Source organism: Cervus elaphus, chromosome 10 (genome assembly GCF_910594005.1).
Source record: "Cervus elaphus chromosome 10, mCerEla1.1, whole genome shotgun sequence".
In the NCBI taxonomy this organism is placed as follows: domain Eukaryota; kingdom Metazoa; phylum Chordata; class Mammalia; order Artiodactyla; family Cervidae; genus Cervus; species Cervus elaphus.
Genome location: NC_057824.1, coordinates 49258448 through 49278043, shown reverse-complemented (window position 1 = coordinate 49278043; position 19596 = coordinate 49258448). Strand labels below are relative to the sequence as shown.

Sequence of the window (19596 nt, the reverse complement as noted above, 5' to 3'; positions counted from 1 at the left end):
TTCAGAAGTGGCGTCAAGATCGAGGTGTCGGCAGAGTTGGTTTCTTCTGCGGGCCTTGGAGAAGAATCTGTTCCCTGCCTCTCTCCTGGTTTCTGATGGTTGGCTGGCAATCTTGGCATTTCTAGACTTGTAGAAGCATCACCCCTTCTGCCTTCGTCTTCAGATGGCATTCTCCTTGTGTGCACCCAAATTTCCCCTTTGTATAAGGGCACCAGTCCTGTTGGATGAGGGCCCAGTGGACTCCACTGTAACTTCATCTCAGTTTGACTAACTATATCTGCAAGACCCTATTTCCAAATAAGGTCACATGCTGGGGTAGTGGAACTTAGATCGGAGTCCAAATAGGAATGGGGTGGAGGGCACAATTCAATTTACAGCCCGGTTCTTCTCTTGCAACTGTTCTTACATTTGGGTGAGGATCAAAATCACCGTCAGGGGCCTCCCACTCTCATAATCGTTGCCTATTTCTCTTTGTGTTGCTTGTCACTTTAAAATTGATTTGCAGGAGTCTATTGATTATGAATCCTCCATCAATTTCAGATATTGCAGGTGTCTTTTTCCAGCTGGACACCTGTATATTAATTGCCTCTACAGTGCCCTTTGTTGAACAGAAACAATTTTTTTTGTCCTGTATATGGTTTGTGTTTTGAGGCTCCTGTTCAAAAAGTCTTCTCCTAAACAAAAATCTCAAAGATACTTTCCTGCACAATCTTCTGTTAGTTTTGTAATTTTTTCACATTTAGGTTTGGACCTATTGGGAGTTCACTTCTGTATATGGTGAGTCAGAGGTATGCATTAGCTTCCCATTGCTGCTGTAACAAATTACCATAAATTTAGTGACGTAAAAACCGTGCACATTTATTATTTTACAGTTCTGGTGGTCAAAAGTCCTAAATGAGTTTTTTTGGGGGCTATAACCTAGGTATTAGCAGGGCTGTTCTCGTCTAAAGATTTTAAGGAGAATCTATTTTCTTACATTTTCCAATTTCCAGAGGCCAACTGCATTCCTTGGCCTATGGCCCTTTCCTCGATTCCAAAAAAAGAAAAAATTATGCTATGTTTCTCGCCCTCTGACCACAGGTAAGGTTTTCCACTTTGAAGGAATCATGTGATTAGACTGGACCCAAGATAAGAAGTTAAATGAAAGTCGCTCAGTTGTGTCCGACTTTTTGCGACCCCGTGGACTATTCAGTCCACGGAATTCTCCAGGCCAGAATATTGGAGAGGGTAGCCTTTCCCTTCTCCAAAATAATCTCCCCCTTTTACAACTTAATCGGTCTAGGAAATTCCATCTGCCATAGACAGTAACATTGTAACAGGTTCTGAGATTTAGGATGTGGACATCTTTGAAGTGAAAGTGAAGGTGTTAGTTGTTCAGTTGTGTCCGACTCTTTGCAACCCCATGGACTGCAGGCCACCAGGCTCCTCTCTGTCTATGGAATTCTCCAGGCAAGAATACTGGAGTGGGTTGCCATTCCCTTTTCCAGGGGATCTTCCTGACCCAGGGATCAAACCCAGGTATCCTGCATTGTAGGCAGATTCTTTACTATCTGAGACAGCAGGGAAGCCCATGGACATTTTTGGGAGACCATTATTCAGTGAGCTTTATTTGTGCTCCATTTGGTGAGATGGTGTTTCCAGTGGCATCTGCCAACAACCAACTCCCCTATTGATTTGTGGTGTCTTATCTTCCATATGCCAAGTAGCTGCATTCACACAGATCTAATTCTAACTTTTCACTTCTGTTCCATTGCCAGCACAAGTATCAGTGTGGTGTTGGTTGTTGTTTTTTGTTTTTTTTTTTAACCTCAGTTTTATAAAATATTTTTTTAAACTAGTAGAGTGAGTCCTCCTTTTCAACATTTTTTTACCCATATAAGGACTTTATTCTGCCATATAAATTTAGGATTACACTTAATAGCTTAACTTGGGGAGAATTGTCATCTATGCAGTGCTAAGTCATCATATCCATGAGGATAGTATATTTTGCCTTTTATTCAAAACTTTAAAGTCCCTCAAGGGAGTTTAAGCCTTTTCTCTAAGGAGTAAAGGTTTTGATCATCAACCTCCTATGTGTGTGTGTTGAGTTTTCCCCACATCAACAAGCAACTCTTTGACACCAACTGGGTGTGTCTTACTATTCAATTCAATTCTGACACTGTCTACCTGGAGACAGCGTCTGATTCTGCAAGTAAAGTGTTCACTCCCACAGGGCTGCCCTCCACTTCGGATGCTAATCCCAAGTCCAGGTTGTCATCTATACTTCTCATCAACTAGGTATAAATCAGAGGTTCCCATGACTTCCTCCTTAGGTTGAGTTAACTTGCTAGAGTAGCTCAAGGAACTCAGGAAACATTTATTCGATAGATTACAGGTTTATTACAAAGGATAATAAAAGATATGGATCAATAGCCAAATGAAGAGATACGCAGGACAAGTTCCTGAATAAAGGAGCTTCTGTCCCCATGAAGTTTGGGGCTGGCCCAGCAGCATGTGGAAAAGTTCTGGTTCACCAACTTGGAAGCTCTCCAAACCATGTCCTTTGGGGCTTTTAAGGAAGTTCCATTACGTAGGTGTCTTTGATTGAATCACTGCCATTGACAGTTGATTCAACCTCCAGCCCCTTTCCCCTCCCTGGAGGTCAGGGAGGTGGGACTGAAAGTTTTAACCCTTTAACCACCTGGTTGGTTCTTCAGGCAACCAGCCCCCAACCTTAGGTGGGGTCCAAAAGTCATCTCTGGAACCTAACAAAAGACACTTTCAAGGCTTTAATCACTTAGGAAATTCCAAAGATTTTAGGAGTTCTGTCCCCGGAACTGTGGACAAAGATCCAATATATATTTCTTGGTCTAAATCACATTGCAAGAGGTCACATAGATCTCACTGATGGCAACATTGGGCGGGCATTCCCCACTTGTTTTTCCACTAGGTACTTTTCCTGGATCTTACCACCTTCTCACACTTGGAATGGTGAGTGACAGCTATTTGTCTGAATCCCTTGAATGATCTGGCTAACCATTAAAAGGCTTTAAATACTGAGATTTATGACTCTTCTCCCTCTGCCCTGGGCAGTGTGAGGGAATGGTTGCAAGTGCCTCTGATGTTTAGGGTCAGGAAGATAGGATAATCCAGAGAAGATGTGGGGAAGGGAGTAGGAAGACAGCCAGGGATCCAGGAGGCCGACACGCCAAGAGGAAAGAGTTTCAAGGAGTGTGGATCTCCTCTGCCAGACGCAGAATAAGAGGAGCACAGACGAGGTGAAGGTCGTTGGTGACCTTGACCAGAGCCGCTTCCCAGGGAGCATTGAGAACAAAAGCCCAATTGTAGTCAGTTCCAGAGAAAAAGGAAAACAAGACAGAGAATGGTAGGGCAGGCGAGGTCAGGCGGGGGACTGGTTTTCTTTTGTTTTAAGACAGGAAATATGCTAAAGAAGCATCCAGGGGCGAGAAGAAAGGTTATTCTGCAAGGAAGAGGCGAAAACAGAAGCCACGTCCTTGACTAAGTGGTGGGGGGTGAAACCCAGCCGTGCCCGGCTGAGCCAGATTGAAGCCTGAGACCAAAGGAAAAAAATCAGTAATACTGATTCCGTCTTGACTTAAATTTTTGATAATTTGTTCATGATGCATTTTTGCATCTATTATAATTATTAAAATATCAAGTATGTTGATTAATGACATTTGGTGGGTTCTTTTAGATTTTGCACCTGAGGAAGGAATCTTTGAGAGAGACATTCTAGTATAAGAGGGAGTATGCAGGAAGGGGGTGTATAAGAAAAAGGGGGCAAGGGCCTCCGATGATTGGCAAGGGCAGCCCACAGGTTGACAGGCCCTAGCAAAGCCCAGAAAGAAACAAGGAGAGGTGGTGTGTACCCTCCGCAAGGCGACGGACCGTGTTCCAGAATGCAGCTTCAGCAGGGATAGAGCTCCCCCTGATGGGCCTAGGAGGGAACGACAGCTCAGGATGGATGGGGCGGGGAGCCTAAGGCTCGCCCTGGCTGGCAGAGACCAGAACGGACCTCCCGAGAAGGGGCGTGGTCCCAGAGGGAGAGGGAGGAGCAGTCGAGAGCAGAACAAGTTTTGAGAAAGGAGTGATCAAGAGTTTGCATAGTCAAAATAGTCATAGGTGCCTCCTTGAATTTTGGCCTGACTGTTTGCATAGGTGCAGCAAGAGGTGAACATTTAAGCCAGTCAGCCTCTTCAGGTATGCGGTATTACACAAACTAAGATGAAAAGCTTACCTTTTATGTGCAAATGCTCTAAAGGAATCTTGGCTTGGACCTTTAAAAGTCTTGATTATTTACCCTTTTCTCCTAAGTCTAGGATCAAGGCCAAGAAAGTCCCTTCACACATGTCACCTGCAGCGCCTATGAGTGGAAGTGAAGTTTCATCTCAGAGATGCTCCCAACATTTTACAAGGTTCTGACCATCAAGGAGCAGTCTTCTTTACCACTGTGAGGCTGGGATCTTAAAAAAAAAAAAAAAAAAAAAAGATTTAAAAAAGTATTATTGAAGTCGAGGAGTGTGAAAGATAAAAGGAACCGACTATCAACCTGGGTTGCCAGGCAGGTTTTGCTGTCACTGGGCATCGGATCCCGGGGTCTTTAGTGCTGGCTGTGACGGCTGGCTGATCAGAGATCAGATGGAGTTTGAATGACTCAGAGCAACTTTAGTTGCTATAAGACTGAGTGACTCCAAGACTCACACCAACAAGAAAACTGGGACTGCGTTGGGAACTTGACATACAGAAGGTGAGCAGGCATTTGGAGACTGCGACCTGACTTGCTTGGACAGCGGGAGGTAGGATTCCTTTGGAGCAAGAGATAAGCATCAGTCATGCTTCTCAGAGAAAGTGGACACCTCCAGCCCGATGGGTTTAGGATACATACAAACCTAAAGCAGACAGCCAGCCCATGTTGTCGCAGGGCCCCAGGTGGTGTCTGCCTCTATAATTTTACTTTAAGTGACTATTATCTAATAATTTCATTTGAAACTATATTGGAAGCATAACTACTTCCAGAATGTAATGGTTCTTTTTAATGATACTTGTCTGGGAAATAATGCTAAGTATTCTGTGAGATGAGATGGTTAGATAGCATCACTGACTCAATGGTCATGAATTTGAGGAAACTCGGGGAGATTGTGGAGAGGGAAGCTTGGGGTCATAAAGAGTTGGACCCGACTTAGTGACTGAACAACAATGTCCTGGGAGACCTGCATGTCAGTTTCTTCTGGAAAACTGAGGGGAGCTGGCAGAAAGTAAAAACCAGGGGAGACATCTTCATATTTCAAAAGGTTATTAGCTTTTGCTATTCAACAAAAAATAATAATAAAATCTTCATAACTTGTTTGGAGAATTTCAATGTTCTTCATTTGTCATTATAAAAATCAAGGGCCACTTTGTAACTTTTTAAAAGTATGTAGTTGTTACATGTATGGTATTTTGTCTTTAGTGAAAACTCCTTTTAAAGAAAGGTTTTCTCTTTGAGTTAAACATCTTGTTTAAATAAATTTCTCATTTAAAATTTAATTTAAAAAAATAAAGACATTCTCAGATAATTACAAACGGAAGTCGTTGCTAGTCAACCTGTTTTACAGAAGGAAGTCCTTCCGATTGATAAGGAAGGACTCTGGACAGTAGGTTTAAGTCACAGGAAAGAAGAATACAGGGAATGGTAAACTCGTGGGTAAATCAAAACACTGATCTATATCTTTCCTTCTCTTACTGTCTTTTAAAAATGAAGTTGTTTAAATAATTATTATAGGGCTATATTGTCAGGTTTTTAACACATGTAGATGTAATAGATTTGACAAAAAGAATAAAGAAGGGGAAGAAATAGAACTACATTGCTATACTTTATTGAATTCAAGTCATTATAAATCTGAAATAGTTTCTCATAAGTTGAAAATTCATATTGTAGTTCCTAGAGCAATCACCAAGAAATGAGCTTAGAAACATAGAAACAGTGGAATTAAAATAATACAATAGAAATATTGTAAAGAATTTATCAGTTACACCTTATATATATATTCTGGCTGATCTGTCTTTGTTGCAGCACGCAGGGGCTTCTCTGATTGGGTTCTCTAGTTGTAGCCCCTGGGCTTAATTACCCCACTAAATGTGGGCTCTTAGTTCCCTGACCAGGGGTAGAACCTGTGCCCTCTGCATTGGAAGGCGGATTCTTAACCACTGGACCTTCAGGGAAGTCCCAATAAAAATATTTTTAACACAAGAGAAGGCAGTGTAGAAGGAACACAGTTTCTCTGTGTTAATGGGACAGTTCTGTGTTGATTATTGTGGTGGGTGCATGGTGGTTATACTTGTGATAAAACTGCATAGACCTATACCCAGTAACAGGGGGCTACCCAGGTGGTGCAGTGGTAAAGAATTCACCGGCCAATGCAGGAGACGCAAGAGATGGGGGCTCTATCCCTGGGTTGGGAAGATCCCCTGGAATAAGAAATGGCAACCCAATCCAGTATTCTTGCTGGAAAATTCCATGGACAGAGGAGCCTGGCAGGCTACAGCCCTTGAGGTCATAAAGAGTCGAACATGACTGAGCGACTGAGCACACACATACACAACATATGCACACACACTTGAGTACACGTGAAAACTGGTGAAATCTGAATGAGGTCTGTAGTCAAGCTCACAGCATCGCGCCAATGTCAATTTCCTTATTTTTATATTGTACTATTGTATAGTGTAATTGTGTTGGTAATTATTTAACTGTATACATTGGCAAGAATCATTGAGCTCTTCATGTAAATTGATGGTTTTCATTGTACATAAATTATACTTCAGAAAGCTAATTTAAAAGTATAAAACAATTTAAAAAATAAACAAAAGAAACTATAAAACAGTAAATACTACAGTCACCTAAAGAAGGAGGAAGGAAGGGAAAGAGGGGGGAAGGAAACCACAACTTGGAAGTAACAGATACTGTGCAAGACGAAGAAAACACTCTCACACACACACACACACACACACACACACACCACCAACCACAGCAATGACAATAACAATACTATCATTTACATCCTCAGAGACATAAACGATAAAAGGGACTCATGAATTAGCATTGTGGCAGCAGATTTGAAAAAGCACAAGGACCGAAAGTTTAAGTTAGAAGAAACCTCCCAGAAAGTAGTAAAAAAAAAAAGAAGAAAGAAAAAAATAAGATTAAATATAAAATTAGAAGACCATCTGGGAGATGCAACATCTGAATGATGGAAGTTCCAGATGGGAAAACGGAGAAAGCAGAGGGGAGAGAATCAACAAAATACTTCAGGAGAATTTCCCAACCCTAAGATGCATATGTATTATGATTGACAAGTAGACAAAAAGTACATGTACACTATAAATACAACTATGTCAAATATGTATAAATATATATATACAGTTGTGTAAAATATACTTACATGAACAGAGACCAGAGGAAATACACATAGGAAAAAAAAGTTATTTTGTTATAATGATGACATGAGTCCTTTAAATTTTATTTTAAATTATGCATATTTATATAAATTAAGATCAAAAACCTTTGCTTTTAATCTTGCCCCCAAGTGCCTGCAGAACAAGTCCAAACTTGCCTAATAAAAATTCTATAATGGCTCTCCATTACCTTAAGATCTTTCAGGATTCTCAACAAGAAATTGTGAAGTTTGTTCTGCTTGCATGCTCCCATCTCCTGCCACATCCCTCCACCCACCTGCAACTCCCATCTTATCAGAACACCCAGCAGCAGAGGCTTCTTGAGGAACCCCCAGCATCTGGAAGGAACTCCTCCTTCTCGCCAGGTCTCCATGGTAACACTTAACCACTCAGTTGTAAGCTGAGTTATCCCTTGATTTGGATGCCTGATTTCAAGCAGAAGAAACCAATTTCCTGGGGTCTGCTGCACATTGTAGGCACTTTAAACAATTGTTCAATGTTTGGGGTGAGGGAAGGGCGGTCATTATAATGCTGCTTCTTTCACGGAGACTTCCTGATTCCCACACAACCACCACCACCTCCGCCATTCCAGGAGAAATCAAACTTTCCCTCTGTGTTGCCACAGCATTTTGTGTGACCTTGGGTGACTTATTCTATTACTGTTTCCTCATCTGTAAAATGGGGGCAAGAATGCTACCTACCTTATGAGGTTACTGTGAGGATTAAATCAGGTTACGTTTGGTGCCCTAGGGGTAAAGAATTCACCTGCCAATGAAGGAGATGTGGGTTTGATCCCTGGGTCGGGAAGATCCCCTGAAGAAGGAAACGGCAACCCACTCCAGGGGTATCTTAATTCCCCAACCAAAGATCGGACCCGTGCCCCCTGCAGTGGAAGCACAAAGTCCTATCCACTGGACCACCAGGGATTATAAACTGCCTATGGATGGGGAAACTATCTTGTTGATCTTTGTATATTGCACATATATGTGTCATGCTGTCTAGCAGCTGTTGAAGTTCTTTAGTTGCTGTCATGTCTGACTCTTCTGCAACCCCATGGACTGTAGCCCACCAGGCTTCTCTGCCCATGGGGTTTCCCAGGCAAAAATACTGGAGTGGATTGCCATGCTCTCCACCGGGGGATCTTCCAGACCCAGGGATCGAACCCTCGTCTCCTACATTGGCAGGCGGATTCTTTACCACTGAGCCACTAGGTAGCCATCCAGAAGATCTTCCTTGACTGAGCACAGACAAGCACACACAGGGTCTGTATGCATGTGCAGGTGTGTACACACACTTGGGGACACGCGTGGTCAGCACGTTTTTCTGTGCTCATCATGGCTGACCGTCCAGTCTGCAGCACTCGGCCGTGATGACCGCCTCCCCCTTCTGGAGGTGCAGCATCCTGCAGCCAAGGCTCGTGGGACCTTCTCTCTCCTGGATTTCCACCTACGTCTCTGGAAGTACCCCTCAGCCTCTTCTCGCCCCAGGCCCTTCCCCCACTTGCCCTTGAATGTGTTTTCCTAGTGCATCTCAGCCCTGCTCTTCTCCTTTGGACTCTGTTGTGCGAACTTCATCAAAACCAAGGATTCACCGGAAAAGTCCGGAAATGTCACAAGCCCGGGTTATCACCCGCCGAGCTCTCTGTGCTGACCTCCAGGCCTGCAAAACCCAAAGGACTTCCTACTCTCCTTCTGTCATCTCCCGTGCAGAGCCAATTACAAGACCCCAGCTGTTGTCACCTGCACCAGCTTGCTCACACCTGAGGCTCCCCTCCTCCCCGCCCACCCTGCCCCTAGTGGCGTAGTGTCAGCTCAGACCCCTCCGCTTTCCACTTGGAAAACAAGCTCCCCTCTGTTCTCTTGGCTGATGCCAGAGTGAGTTCTCACCGGTTGTGTTTCTTCCTGAAATCCCGTCCCTGTGAATAAACGGATGCCTACCTGGGTAGCTGTGTGATGAATCAACTATGGCAAGGTGTTAACTGCAGAAACTAGGGGATAGACATGGGGGTGTTTGTTGCAATTTTTTCAACTCCTTTGTGCTTCATAATTTCCAGAAGGTGTTGGGGGAAATATCCTTCAGTGGCTTCTTTTGGCTTTGGGGATAAATCTCAGACTCTGTCATGTAGACCATAAGACTCTCTGTGATCCAGCCGCTGCTTCCTCAGTGACATCATCTGCTACTACCAACACGTTCCTTTCCCACACATCGTTCCTTTTTTATTTTTTAACTTTTTAAATTTTGTATTGGGGTACAGCCGATTAGCAATGTTGTGTTATCACAACATTGTGATAACAGGTGGACTGCAAAGGGACTCAGCCATAAATATACACGTATCTGTGCATGCGTGCTCAGACATGTCCGACTCTTTGTGACCCCATGGATTGTGGCCCGCCAGGCTCCTCTGTCCATGGAATTCTCCAAGCAAGAGTACTGGAGTGGGTTGCTATTTCTTACTCCAGATGATCTTCCCTGGAATATAGAACCTGCATCTCCTGCATCTCCAGCATCGGCAGGTGGATTCTTTACCACCGCTCCACCTGGGAAGCCCATATACATGTATCTAATCTTCCCTAAACTCCCCTCCAATCCAGGCTGCCACATAACACTGAGTGCCCTATGCTATAAGTAGGACTTGTTGGTTATCCATTTTAAACATGGCAGTGTATACATGTCCGTGCCCAAACTCCCTATCTCTTCCCCCATCCTTCCGCCTGGCAACTATAAGTTCTCCCACAATCCATCCTGAATTACTTGGGAACCCCAGCAGAGTATGTGGTATCTCATTCCTCTGGGTCCAGGAACTCGCTGTTCCCAATTCCTGGAATGCCCTTCCCTGCATTCTTCTCTGGTGATCCCCAACCCCTGTGCACTCTTCTGACTCATCTCAAGGGACACCTCCTCCAGGGAGCCCTCGCCCATTCCTCATTTCGAGCTCCCTCCCAAATCTCAGCAAAGAATTGTGGTAGAAGGGTCTCACCTAGGGCTGGATTTGCAAATATGCGGCAGCCCTGGAAGCCTGGCCTGAGGCCCGGGCTCTGGTTACCCTGCGCCTCCGAGAATCACCTAAGATCTCTCATTTCTTCCCTCGGAGGATATCCTCAGGCAGCTGCCGTGCCCTTGCGACAGACACACTTAGCAGGCTGAGCAAATCCCCAGGCTCAAACGGACAGGCCGACCTCGGAGACTCCAGCCGCGAAAGCTGACCCGGCCCCCACGAAGCCCGGGAGCCTGCGGGCGGGGACTGCGCCCCGCCAGTGGGGGAAGGCCCCCCCGAGGAAGAGGTCCAGGCTGGGGAGGGAAGAGGGCGGGGCCTGCGGCCGTTCTAGTCCGTGTCCCGGGCCTGGGACGGAAGTTGCAGAAGTACAATTAGTTTCAGTTTTGTTTCTCTTTCAGGAGCCCGGCAACAGCCGCATCAGGGCCTCCGAGGGGCGGGGCGGGGGGTCCCCCAGCTCTGGGTCCTGGAGCCCAAGCTAGGTAAGGAGGGGGCTTGAGGGGCGGCTGGAGGGAGGGGTGGAATGGAGGGGGTGGGGGAAGGGAGCCGGCCGGAGGAAGAGGAAGGGAGGGGAGGGGGACGGAGACCCAGAGGGCGGGAGCAGAGGGGAGGCTCCTCTTTTCGGGGCCAGAGAGCTGAGGTCTCCTTGGGAAGACCCCCCCCTTCCCACTCTCTCAGCGCTGCCCACCCCCCTCCCCCGGCCCCTACTTTCTGGAAGTTTGGGGAAAACGCCCCAAGTTTCTTTATCAAGTATTTCACCGGCCACTGTGCCGGATGCTGGGGGCATTCACAGACGGAGCCTCACGTGACTCCGACCCTCCAGAGGCTCCTCGGAAAGGAGGAGGCCTCCAGCAGCAAGACTGGCGGAAAGAAAAGGGCTGGGGGAGAGAGAAGGGCTGGGGGAGCCGGGGCTCGGACCCAGAGTCCGAGAAGCTGGAAGGAAAGAGCCTGGCAGCCCCTTCCCCTCGGCCTCCCCTCTGACTTCTCCAGAGCCCATTGCGGGGCAGTCGGGGCAGGAAGTGGGGGGGGCCCCCAGTTCCTGTGATGCTGCTGCTGCTGCTGTGGGGGAGGGGGGGTGGTTCCAGGAGGCAGGTGTACCCGACCCTGGGACTTGGGGCCCCAGCAATTGAAGCCCGTTGTTCCGCCCCACCTGCCAGGAATCAAGGGGACTCTGCCCCTCTGGACCCTCAGCTGTGTCCTCCCTGCCCCCCCACCCCAGCCCGGCAGCTCTCACCCAGCAGGGTGCCCAGGGGCTGTTCACACCAGACTCTCACCCCATGCGCCACAAGGCCTGTCAACAGCGGGGCGGGCAGGGAGGGGCACCCATCATTACCCCATGGGCTCGCTAAGGCCCGGCCTTTTGGTCTCTTCAGCTCTCACAAGGGCCTGACCCGCGCCAAGGCAGCCTTTACTTTTTCGCATTTCTGAATGTCTGTAAGGAGGAGGGAAGCAGTTCTTTAGCTCCAGAGACGGCAAGAAAATTCCCGGCCATTCAGGTGAGACCCCAGACCTGGTGGGGCCCTTGAGTATGGGGGAGAGGTGGAAGGGCAGAGGGCGGCCGCTTCAGGAGTGCCCTCTGACCTCTGACCTCGATCTCTTGCTTGCAGAATGGTTTCCCAGGGCTCCTCACCCTCCCTCCTGGAGGCCCTGAGCAGCGACTTCCTGGCCTGTAAAATCTGCCTGGAGCAACTGCAGGTGCCCAAAACACTCCCCTGCCTGCACACCTACTGCCAGGACTGCCTGGCACAGCTGGCCGAGGGCGGCCGCCTCCGATGCCCCGAGTGCCGCGAGTCCGTGCCCGTGCCGCCCGCCGGCGTGGCCGCCTTCAAGACCAACTTCTTTGTCAACGGACTCCTGGATTTGGTGAAGGCCCGGGCCGGCGGCGACCTGCGGGCGGGGAAGCCGGCCTGTGCCCTGTGCCCCCTGATGGGGGGCGCCAGCGCCGGGGGGCCGGCCACTGCCCGCTGCCTGGACTGCGCCGACGACCTGTGCCAGGCCTGTGCCGACGGGCACCGGTGCACCCGGCAGACCCACAGCCACCGGGTGGTGGACCTGGTGGGCTACCGGGCGGGGTGGTATGACGAGGAGGCCCGGGAGCGCCAGGCGGCCCAGTGTCCCCAGCACCCCGGGGAGGCCCTGCGCTTCCTGTGCCAGCCCTGCTCCCAGCTGCTGTGCCGAGAGTGTCGCCTGGACCCTCACCTGGACCACCCCTGCCTGCCCCTGGCTGAGGCTGTTCGCGCCCGGAGGCCAGGCCTTGAGGAGCTGCTGGCCGGCGTGGACAACAACCTGGCCGAGCTGGAGGCCACCCGGCTGGCCGAAAAGGAAGCCTTGGCCCGGCTGCGGGAGCAGGCGGCCAAGGTAGTCATGCAGGTGGAGGAGGCGGCCGAGGGGGTCCTCAGGGCCCTCCTGGCCCAGAAGCAAGAGGTGCTCGGGCAGCTGCGGGCCCACGTGGAGGCTGCCGAGGAGGCTGCTCGGGAGCGGCTGGGGGAGCTGGAGGGCCGGGAGCAGGTGGCCAGGGAGGCGGCCGCCTTTGCCCGTCGGGTGCTCAGCCTGGGGCGCGAGGCTGAGATCCTCTCGCTGGAGGGGGCGATCGCCCAGCGGCTCCGACAGCTGCAAGACTGTCCCTGGGTGCCTGGGCCTGCTCCCTGCCAGCTGCCCCAGCTGGAACTGCATCCTGGGCTCCTGGACAAGAACTGCCACCTGCTGAGGCTCTCCTTTGAGGAGCAGCAGCTGCAGAAGGACAGCAGGAAGGATGGAGCCCGAAGCCCGGGAGGTGACGCAACCCAGCCCCAGAGCAGCGATGGAGTTCAGACCCCAAATCAGGACAGAGCGCAGACACCCCAAGAAGATGAAGCCCAGCTCCTCAAGGCGGAGAGAGCTGAGACGCCCCAGGAAGATGGAGCCAAGACCCCAAAAGAGGGCAGAGCCCAGACACCCCAAGAAGATGGAGGAACCCAGGCTGCGAGGGGCGGCAGATGCAACAAGAAGAGGAAGTTCAAAGGCAGACTCAAGTCCGTCTCCCGGGAGCCCAGCCCCGCCCCCGGGCCAAACCTGGAGGGCTCTGGCCTCCTGCCCAGGCCCATCTTTTTCTGCAGCTTCCCCACGCGGATGCCGGGGGACAAGCGCGCCCCCCGGATCACTGGGCTCTGTCCCTTTGGCTCCCGGGAGATCCTGGTGGCGGATGAGCAGAACAGGGCCCTGAAGCGCTTCTCTCTCAATGGCGACTACAGGGGCGCGGTGCCCGTGCCCGAGGGCTGCTCCCCATGCAGCGTGGCTGCCCTGCAGGATGCCGTGGCCTTCTCAGCGGCCGCGCGGCTCTATCTCATCAACCACAACGGCGAGGTGCAGTGGCGCCGGGCGCTGAGCCTCTGCCAGGCCAGCCACGCCGTGGCCGCCATGCCGAGCGGGGACCGGGTGGCGGTCAGCGTATCCGGCCACGTGGAGGTGTACAACATGGAAGGCAGCCTGGCCACGCGATTCATCCCCGGGGGCAAGGCCAACCGGGGCCTGCGGGCGCTGGTGTTCCTGACCACCAGCCCCCAGGGCCATTTCGTAGGGTCTGATTGGCAGCAGAATAGCTTGGTGGTCTGTGATGGGCTGGGTCAGGTGGTTGGGGAGTACCGGGGACCCGGCCTGCACGGCTGCCAGCCGGGCTCCATATCCGTGGATAAGAAAGGCTACATCTTTCTGACCCTTCGCGAGGTCAACAAGGTAGTGATCCTCGATCCGAAGGGCGCGCTGCTTGGCGACTTCCTGACGGCCTATCACGGCCTGGAAAAGCCCCGGGTGACCACCATGGTGGATGGCAGGTACCTGGTTGTGTCCCTCAGTAACGGGACCATCCACGTCTTTCGGGTCCGCCCTCTTGACAGTTAAAGGGCTGGGACCGGGGAGGGACTGGGTGGTGGGGGGAAGGAAATGAGGGGGGGAGAAGGCAGGCAGGGCCGCCCAGGACACGTGGCGGCCAAGGGCATTTTCTCAGAGGGCAGTGGTTGACAGCTTTTCACAATGTGAAGTGCCAAACCCGTCTGCAGATGCAGGGATGGGGACCAAGCAGGGTTGGCATGACCATAATTTTCAGATGCAGAAGAGGAGGGGTTGGAGAGGTACTGGGCATTAACGCCTCTTGCTTTTGAATTGGGGGGAGTGACTGCCACTGCCGCTAGTATAGAGTCTAGGTTTCCAAGATATGTAAACTAGTTCTGATTTGCGTTTTTCTTCAAAACCATTCCTGATGGGGTGGCCCGGGGAGAGGCTTGGGGAGGTGGGTAGAGATTGTCCTTGGAGCCAAGAAGGGCTCAGGGTATGTCGGTTATGTACTTTGCCGAAGAGAGCTGAGAACCCGTTCTTCAGCTGGAAGGGGACAGGCTAGGTTAGCGGGGGCCTGAGATTTTGAACCCGGCAGTCAATGACATCTTTCACCGCAGAGATGGAAGGGCTGAAGTCATTCATTGCCTTCAGCCACAGCCGGGAAATTGAGGCTCCTCCCCCAATAGTGGCATCCCCCAGTGAAGAACAAGGTGGGCTTCATGGGGGACCAAGTACAGACACTACCCCAGGGCAAAGGATGTTTACCTTAAAGCCCGTGAAGAGGATGTGCTGTTAGAAAACAGGACTGGAGTTTAAAACCCAGGGTTCCTAGTGTGAGAGAAGGGGACACCCTGGGGCTTACCCCAGTCCTCACCTCCAAGCCATCCTGGGGTCACACCTCTGTAGAATATAAAGTCTCTTGTGTTTTGATGTCTTAATACTTCCTGGAGTTTGTTTTTAGCCCCTTCTTAGTTTCCCAGCACAATTCCTTTTGAGAAATTCTGGCTGAACGAAAGTGTTAGAGGCATTTGTTTGTATTGCTATTAATGGGTGGGGAACACACCTAATCCTAGAGGCCAGGTGTGGAACTCAGGGGCCAAACCAGTTGGAAGACCTGAGAAGTCAGGAGTGGCGCTGAGATGGGTGGAGGAGTGGAAATCGCATGGAGGGATCGTGTCAGAAGTGAGCCATGACCACAGGCCCTTTGCATGGGCCGTGGCAGTGGTGGAATGGAGGTGGCCATGGTTAGCCAAGGGCTGTTGAGAGATGACCAAAGGGAATCTTAATGTAAGGGTCATGGACCATGAGTGGTCATGGGAACCAGAGAGATTTTGGACAAGTCCAGATGGAAAGTACAGGACATTAGGTGGAAGGAAAAGAAAATCTTAGGGCATTGATTTGTTTCATGAAGTGAAGGGGGAAATAATCAATGTCAAGTGTATGGATTCAATTATAAAATTTTGGGGTGTATGCACAGCAAATAATAATGAAGATTAAAGGAAAAATCGATGAGGGGAGGAAATTACAGAGCGTTGATCTGAGAGCTGAGTCTCTAGGGTATACAGTGACTTAAAGAGATCTACTTGGTCAAAGGACCAAATAAGTTGGGTCCCCAGAAGGGAATCCACACAAGCCAGGACACATAAAATGAAAAATAAAATCAACCATTTGCATTCATCAAAAAAATATTTTGAAGCTATATCATGGGGAAATAGGCTCCTGGCATGATAAATACTGCTTCCTGGAGACCGGTTTGGCAGGACTTGACAGGAGTCAAAGAAATGATTGTAAGATGAAGTTACTTCACATTGGGGAATACATTCTGGGAAAAGAATTGAAAAAGGAAAAGAATTTGCAGATAGGTATTTGTGACCATGCTGTATATAATAGTCATTGACAGGAAACAGCTCAGTTCTGGAAGGAATAGCCAAGTTGATTGTGGTCTAGCAGGACAATGAGTTACTGCCTTCATGTATGACAACTATGAGAACTATTTAGACGAGTATGATGTTCTGTGATGCAATCATAACAGAAAAAAAAATCTTATGGATTTCTGATCACATCATTATAGCAACAAGGTAAAAGCATGTCTGGATAGTTTACTGAGCTTAAACAGGTTCAGAATGTGTAAATAGTGACAGGGGAGGTTGGGTTCTTTTTGAGTTATTTCATGCTGTTATTCATATATGCACATTTCTACTTCAGTTACTATTGTCCATTAAATAACATATATGCTTAACTACTTGCTGCAGAAAAATACACCTCTATAAATGATATTCAAGAATAACTCCTGGATTTGCAAATGAATGTCAGAATAAAGGAGACTGTTCTGGCAGGGGTAGGGGTAGGGCAGGAGCAAAGGGGAGAATCCCAGTGGGTCTGGACCCAGCAGGGAGGAAAGGCCAGCAGATCAGGGGCCTGTTTGGTGACTGACCATGGAATCTTCCCTGGGAAGGTTTGCAGTGGTCAGGTGGTCCCCATGGATGATCTGTCATTGTGGAGTGTCCAGAGGCAAGAGACGGTCTTTTTTTTTTTTATTGAGTTCACCAACTCATTCAGACCAATGGGAAACCGAGTTGCGGTTCTGCGGAACCAGGTGGTATAGGATGAGTTGCATGAGCGGGGAGACTGTCTGCCTTCTTTACATCCCTCTCTACAGAGTCAGCACAGTGACAGCTCCTAGTAGGTGCTCAGTAAACATCTGTGGAGTGAATTCACGTCTAGTAAACAGTGGGACCCACTAAGGTGTCCAAAACCTTGGCTTGTGGGAAATCTCCAGTAGGGGGCACTGTGGACTCAGCCTATCCTAAGCCTCCAGGAACGTGACTCAGCTCTGAGTCACAAAAGAGATGAAATCGGGGTGTCCTGTTTATATGTCCTGGGGCGTTCTGGCCTCTAAGGGATAAATACCTTCAGGTTAGAACAGCAGTTTTGCAGAGCTGCATGGGAACGGCGTGCAGAGAGCTGGGCTGGTGGAATGGCTCCAGCCAGGAGGTGGGAATAGAGAACTTGAGAGGGGAAATACCACCTGGATACAGGAAGAGAATCCCACCAGAGGTTCTAAAGATGAAGCAGTTGTGGGGGACACTATGAGAGCCCTGGGAAGCCAGGCTTGGGGCAATTGACAGAAGTACTGCGTTTTCCCGGTGAGGGGCTCGATCGAGGTGGGAAGGCACACAGCAGTGGGGAAATGTGAAATGGATGGGAAGTATAGCATTGCGCATCATTTTGGAAGGAAGATCCCCAGCCTCCCAACTGTGACCTGGGAATCCTAACAAATCCTGGTGCCGAAAGCACCACCCAGCACGGGGAGGAAGAGTTCTTTGTTTCAACTACAGATGTTAAGAAATCAGGAACATCATGAAAGATATGACATACCCCCATCCCACCCCCGCATTGGACTGTGACAGTTAGCTTGATCCATCATTCCTTTTCCTGTTTGGGACTTCCCAGATTGTGTACAAAAGGAGGATGCCATCTAGGTCGTATTTTTGTGCCTGCAAAAGGAAAATGAGTGAGGCAGCGGAGATCTGGGTTGAGTGCTGGCTTCCCTTGTGGCTCAGCTGGTAAAGAATCTGCCTGCAATGCGGAAGACCTGGGTTCAATCCCTGGGTTGGGAAGATCCCCTGGAGAAGGGAAAGGCTACCCACTCCAGGATTCTGGCCTGGAGAATTCCATGGCCTTTATAGTCCATGGGGTCGCAAAGAGATACGACTGAGCGACTTTCACTTTCACCTTCCAACTAAACAACTGTGTGATATTGGTCGAGCTCCCTAACCTCTCTGGACCTCTTTCTACATCAGTAAAATACCCATCATAATATCCACCATGCCCACCTCACAGGGTTGTCGTGAGGACTGGCTGAGTGGCATGGAGAATTTTGTACACCCGAAAGCTCAAACTGGAGGTCTTGGTTAGAAAAAACTTTAACCGACTTGTATTCATAGTACTGAGTTAATGTTTTTCTGTCAGGGTAAGCCTGAAAGGGGATGTGGTATGCATGTAATGTGAGGGAAAGGCTCAAGAATGGGTAGAGCTGTTACCTGCTTCTCTGTTGGAGGAGACTCTTCAGTTCTGCTTTCCAGCGTTTATTTGAAGAAGCCATTTGCTAAGACTCAACAGTGACCATAGGTGCAGAAGGGACCAGTGACCAGCTTGCTGAGGCTCAGTTCTGCTCCTGAAAGCCAGCTGAGAATCCGGCTATACTAACCTGTATACTAACATGTAGAAGAAATGGCAAAAGTAACCCAGTTTTGTTTTGTTTTTTTTGTAAGTTAGAGAAGATAACAATTTGGGAGGGAGTCGCTCTCCTTTTGCCATAGTCTTATTATTACTGTATCTATAAAGCCATTCATAGAATATTCTACAGAGCTAATATTCCAGTGGGGCCAATGTCCAAGAGAGAAGTCAGAAATCTTCCAAGGACGTTGATGAGGTTGGAGACCAGAGCTGGGCAGGATGTGATAAGTGTGTGCCAATAGCAAGGTATTTTGATCATCTCTCCTGAGCTTCCTTGGTGGCTCAGCGGTGAAGAGTTCGCTTCCTGGGTCAGGAAGATTCCCCTGGAGAAGGCAACAGCAACCCACTCCAATATTCTTGGCCCGGAGAATCCCATGGACAGGGGAGCCTGGTGGGCTACAGTCCATGAGGCCTCAAGAGTCAAGACACAACTTAGTGATTAAACCACCACCTAGACGGGTTAGCTGAAAACTAGAGCCACCTGGAAGTTAAGTGGGAGGTTGGACGGGGGTGCAGAGTTCTGTCTGGGGGAGACAGTAGCCTTGGACTGACGGGGGCAGGGAGCTGCCAGAGACACTGCTCAAGAAGTTGTTCCCAACAGGAGAAAGAGCAAGTTCAGATGTAGGCTTAGAAAAACAGGCAACTTGACCAAAGGCAGCAGATTAAGCCAGCCCAACTAGTTCATGAATGTAGTTTAATGAAATGAATCCGGATGGGAACAGAAATAGATTAAGGGACCACATAGTGACTGGAAGAATGGAGAGGGCTCAGCAGGGTCTGGCTGACCTCACCCGAAGCCTAGGTAAGGAACCTGGGGCCAGGCAGAGAAGAGCCGTAAAGGCAACTGGGAAGTAGTTTGGGGAGGTTTTGGAAGGCAATCTGACTTCTCTTCGGAGGGTGTTTTGAGCTGGTTGGGTTAGCAACCGAGAGAAATGGGATTGAAAATGGAATTGGGGCCTCCCTACCCTTGGTGTCGGCCCAGCAAATATTTCTTAGCTGCCACTGGCCTGAAAAAGCTATGTTGTAAACGCTTTCATTCCTTTGTGTACTTTATACCTTTTTCCCACCCCACCCCCCCTTTTCTTAATAAATGCTTTTGAAAAAGGTGAACCTTTTCTCAGATG

General features: G+C 49.3%; 1 protein-coding gene across 2 annotated transcripts; it reads left to right on the top strand.

The window, feature by feature from the left end:
- On the top strand, positions 1 to 19582 carry TRIM56 (tripartite motif containing 56). 2 transcript variants are annotated; one of them, XM_043915082.1, is made up of 4 exons: positions 10571 to 10712; positions 10825 to 10905; positions 11797 to 11919; positions 12031 to 19582. In XM_043915082.1, the coding sequence occupies exon 4, from the start codon at positions 12032 to 12034 to the stop codon at positions 14297 to 14299; it is 2268 nt and encodes a 755-aa protein (XP_043771017.1). In that variant the 5' UTR covers positions 10571 to 10712; positions 10825 to 10905; positions 11797 to 11919; position 12031; the 3' UTR covers positions 14300 to 19582. The 2 variants fall into 2 exon arrangements, with proteins under 2 accessions (XP_043771018.1, XP_043771017.1); XM_043915083.1 differs by lacking the exons at positions 10571 to 10712; positions 10825 to 10905; positions 11797 to 11919 and adding exons at positions 1 to 10; positions 8969 to 8976 and having other exon boundaries at positions 12014 to 19582.
- Positions 19583 to 19596: the final 14 nt, after the last annotated feature.